At 41.2% G+C, this 5,018-nt stretch overlaps 1 protein-coding gene across 1 annotated transcript; it reads left to right on the top strand.

Annotated features, from left to right (window-relative positions):
* The first annotated feature begins 957 nt into the window (after positions 1-957).
* On the top strand, positions 958-2,583 carry LOC122004339. The gene is made up of 2 exons (XM_042559245.1): positions 958-973; positions 1,325-2,583. The coding sequence occupies exons 1-2, from the start codon at positions 958-960 to the stop codon at positions 2,581-2,583; spliced, it is 1,275 nt and encodes a 424-aa protein (XP_042415179.1).
* The last annotated feature ends 2,435 nt before the right edge of the window (positions 2,584-5,018 follow it).

Here is a 5,018-nt window from a genome sequence, read left to right as displayed (position 1 = left end):
AGTTTTATCAAGATGATGAGTCATTGAAGTGCCATTCAACATAATGAATCCAAACAATTCCTAATTTAACATGTTAATCTTAGTTAATTCTTATATTATTGCACATAATTTGACTGTGTAATTCAAACATGTTGCTTTTATTGAATGTACAAACAATTAATCTAAGACACGCATGGTTATACATATAAATATAGAGAGAGACCCAAAGTCAACAAAGAAATCTCTCTGTTCATAAACATTTTTTATTTCATCAGTATAATGACAAAAACAATAATCCTAAATATGGGCAAATCTCAGTGTGCAGATCATTCTTGAATCCAAAGGAAACTCCAATACCCCATTCTTTTGGAGAAGAAATAAATCATTAATGCATAGAAATAATTAACCCACAGTTCCAATTTCCTCACTGTGTTTTTCATGTTTTTATTTAATGCAAATGTTTCCGTATATAACAGCATTATAGATGCAGATATAAATACAATGCAATAATGCTGATCAAACATGCACGCTTTTACTTCTGCACATATTTTTCTTCTCTTATGATATGGATATCAGATTGTTCTGGTTGCAGCCCTAGCTACACACAAGGAAGATATGCCAAGAAGGGTTTCTACTGTAGGCAGCTTAGCCCAAGGCAACCATGACCAACCAAATCGTAACCCATCTAAAAAGGAGAAAAGAACAACCAGGCCAGCAGGGTGTCTAGGTAGGAATTCTGATACCTATTATCTTGTCCAACTGTGCAATCTGATTTTGAGTCAATATTAAATGCTATTATATTGATTAATATGTGCTAAAAGTTGAACTTATATGATGAAAATAAACCAAGTTTTTTCTAAGTTTGATTATTGAATTTAGCCTATATTGGGGTATTTAGCAAATATAAGTTGAATGCTCAAAAACCATAGCTCTATGCATGAATTTTTCTTGTTTAAAATAAATCTATCCAGTCTGAAGATGTCAGCCAACTTTGGTAAGGGCTGCGGTGGTATTGCACAAGATCAGAAGATCTTATTATTGAGTCTCTGTGTTTACTTTTGACATGTCTATACTAACTCAGAATGCTATTTAATGTTCACTCAGTAACTAATTTGTATGTATATGACAATAGCAAGTAGAACAATAAGATTTAACTGTGCTTCATACAAATTTAGTAATACATGCAAAAATTTAGGATTTTTAAAGTTCAAACTGCATATTAGATTTAGTAATGAACCATATAATATCTTTCTCATTTTTGTGTGAACGTATGTGGTGTCTATATGATCATCTAAAATTGCTGGCCATTAAAATTGATGGCAAAACAAAAAATTTGGATTACCAGATCCTAGTGCAGAGGTGGTGGCGCTGCGGCCGGAGGATCCGCTGGCCACCGGTCGGTACATTTGCACAGTGTGCAGCAAGGGCTTCCAGCGCGACCAGAATCTGCAACTCCAGATGCGCACTCATAACATCAACTACGAGCTCAAGAAGTCCGGCCACACCCCATCGCGCCGCAAGAAATCGGCTCATAACATCGACGGATTGAGAGTAGAGAATGGCTCGGTCATCGATTTATGTCTGGGTTCTTCCTTTTCCTTGATGAATTCGACAGAGAAATCAGCTGGCTTTGGGTCGACAAATCGTTCTTTGACAAACATGTGTCTCTATGGAACAGGGGAAAAGGCATCTGTCCAAGCAAATTCCACAGCTAAAAATGATTTCTTGGATAACACATCGGCCTCCCTAACTGAGACTGGGCAGAAGAGTAACCCCAGCACCGCCATCCCAATGCTCGGAAGCTTATCTTTCATGAACAACAACACAAGCCAGCAATTCCAAGCTCCAGTGATCTCCGGATCCTCATCCGGGTCAACCTTGTTGCAGAAGGTGGGGTTGATGAATTCCACCGCAATCGCTCCCTTGCCCTCGTACTTCTCCGGTCTGGTGATGAAGACGCCGACGAATCTCTTCCAGACTCAGCAACAAGAGCATATGCTGTCGCCGGCCCCCGAGCCAAGCTTCCTCACCTCACTTCCGAATCTAAAATCCGTGCCTGGAAACATAAATTCATTCTCACATCACACGCAGGAGAACGATCACAGCAACCTGAGCAGGAGTGCCTTCTCGATCTACTGCCCGGAATACGGTGACATTTCGTCGAACAACTCACCGGTGACTTCCTACTTCCGCAATTTCGCGGATAGCACCGACTTTTACTCTTGGCAGAAGTGTAAGGCATCCGCTGGCTTCGTGAATTACTTCCCCGACTCGACCATGGCGTCCGGAAATTTTCCTACAGGTAATCCAATTCAATCGCTTGTGAATCCGTATACTTTGTCCGGCAACATCGTGCCGAGCAGTGGGCGAATGATGGAAATAGGAGGGCAGAGCATGATGAAGCCCGCTGAAACGGTGTATTTACCTCCGCGTCCAATGGCGAGCTCTGCGGTGATGAGGCAGAAGGAGGAGGAAGTGTTCGATGATGGGGTCACAATGAATCTGCTGCGGCTACAAGAAGAAGGGGGCGGCGGAAGACGCGTAGGGAGGTCTCCACGAGAACACCAAAACAACAACGGGGCAGAAATAAGAGATTCGGATTAAAGAAAACAAAAGCAAATATAAAGATAGAATTATGGAAGAAGAAGGGTGCGACCTTGTTGAACCAGATCCCACGGGCTGATTGGATTGCGTGGTGGAGGTCGGAAAACGGCAAGGCGGAGGCGAGCTCCTTGGCGAAACGCTTGCTACCGCAGCACATCCTCCTCCGTCCATGAAAAAGATGCCATCTTTCGCAGATCTAGGAAGGGGAAGAGGGAGATGAGGCGAGGAGGAAAGTGGTGGTGGCGTCGCGATGGTATACGGTGGACGGCGCGATATAGGTTTAGGTTTGGAGGGAAGAGTGAAGTGTTGCAAATTTCGGCTAAGTACCAGTGGGAAAATTAAATTATTTTATTTTATCATAGACACCGGGTTTTAAAAACAGCTGTTAAAATCGGTGTCTATTAACGAAAAAAGGCGCTCATAGACATCAGCTTAAAAAACCGATGTCCATGAGCGAAAATCTGCGCTTATAGACACCGGGTTCTGAAAAAACCGGTGTAAAATACTCAAAGACATCAATTTTTGCTTAAAACCGCTGTTGTTCCACTGATGTCTATGAGGGTTTTTCTTGTAGTGATTACAATACAATTTTTCCAATCGAATTGGGGTTTTGGGCCATGACCATCACAAAATTATACATAATTCTAAATTATATATTTTCCATAAATTTCTATAATTTTTACTACTATTACAATTTTATGAGTCAAAATTTACCGGCGGTCCTATTTAGCAATTTTCGGGCACGATCGCGGGACAATGCCCCTTGCGGGGTTAGGGGCAGCACCCCTACTCGTGAAATGAATATCACGAGTGTCCTACGATGATCTTACAGCGCCTTAAGCCGCTGTCCCAAAATGATTTGGGTGAAACCTTGCCGTTTCAGAAAGGTTTTCTCGGTAGTCGAAGTCTACAAGTGTCCAAACACTTGTTGCTTCGCCTATACGAGAAAAATACCCATAAAATCTATAAAAATTGTAAATATACAGAAACTTACAGATCTGAATGTTTTTCATAAAAATAAAAATGAAACTCGTACACGCTTTCGCACGTGGCTATGATACCACTGTTGGGACTTTCGAGCTGCAAAAACCACTTTTTGCACTGCGGAAACCTCGAAGTCCCATGCCACCGGATCCATGCGAAGATTAAAAATAAATTCGTGTACAAGTTTCTCTAATCCTAGATCTACACTAGATCTACAAGGAAGAGGTGTTTATACCTTTGATGCGAAGCCCTTCGCTTATCCCACTCGTCCAAGGTTGCCGGATCTCAAGGGTGTCAAGTGAACACCCCTCTATGTGTATCCACACGAACGATTAGGTGGAGAAAAACCTCTTAAGTGTGCTAGCACTCAAGGAGGTTTCGGCCAAGGTGGAGGAGATGGAGAGAAGAAGAAAGCAAGGAGGAAGAAGATGAAGTTACCTTGAATGAAAAATCAATTCATTCCACCATAATAGTGGCCGGCCACTTCAATGAGATTTAATACCTTCATGGAATATTAAGAGTCAAGGCTCTTGATTTCCTTCATGAGGTGGCATACCAGTAGCCTTGATGATGTGGCACATCATCATTGGCCGGCCCTATGCCAAGTCACAATGACATGGCATTGGTCAAGTGAATGTCAAGTCAAACTTGACTCTTCATCTTCTTTCTCAAGTCAAGTCAAACTTGACCACTTCTCTCCCATGGTTGATCAAATCTAACCATTTGATTCAAGTCAATTTCAATTTAATGAATCTCTATTCATTGAATTAAATTGACTCAATGAGTCCAAGCCTAAATTAGACTCATTTAATACATGAATCAAATTGAGTCCAACTCATGGATTACTCTTAATCTAATTTGGTTCATCACATGAACCTAATCCTCTTGGTTCATCAAATGAACCTAATCTCCATCTAATTGCCCTTTGTGTATGACCCTATAGGTTCTTGTAACGTTGGCAATGCTCCTAAACCCATTTAGAAGCAAAAGTAATGAGCGGTATCTAGCAACACATCATTACTACCCAAGTTATAAGAATGTTAAGATCCAACATCACCTTGTGACTACTAAATGTGACTCTTTACAATATGTGACATTGTTCTTCTATCCTTGACATCTAGATTGATCAAGTGAGGCATAGACCGTGTCATCCTCTAATCAATCTAAATCTTGAACTCCAAGTAAACTAACTCTAAACAAATGAGCTCAATATCTCATATTGACTCATTTGGGCATGGTCATGCATTTCGTGGTCTCACTCTATCAAGAATAATGATGTCACTCCCGTCATATAGGAGGGATAGATCCCATCTACATCACTCACATTTCTCTGCATAATTTGTTACATACCCAGTAATCGCCTTTATAGTCCACCCAGTTACGGGTGACGTTTGACGAAGCCAAAGTATGCAATTCCTTATGTAGGGAACCATGGTGACTTCAGGTCCAAG

The sequence above is a fragment of the Zingiber officinale genome, chromosome 7B (genome assembly GCF_018446385.1).
Source record: "Zingiber officinale cultivar Zhangliang chromosome 7B, Zo_v1.1, whole genome shotgun sequence".
Taxonomy (NCBI): Eukaryota; Viridiplantae; Streptophyta; class Magnoliopsida; order Zingiberales; family Zingiberaceae; genus Zingiber; species Zingiber officinale.
The sequence above is the reverse complement of the archived record's forward strand: the minus strand, read 5'-3'. Positions and strand labels throughout refer to the sequence as shown.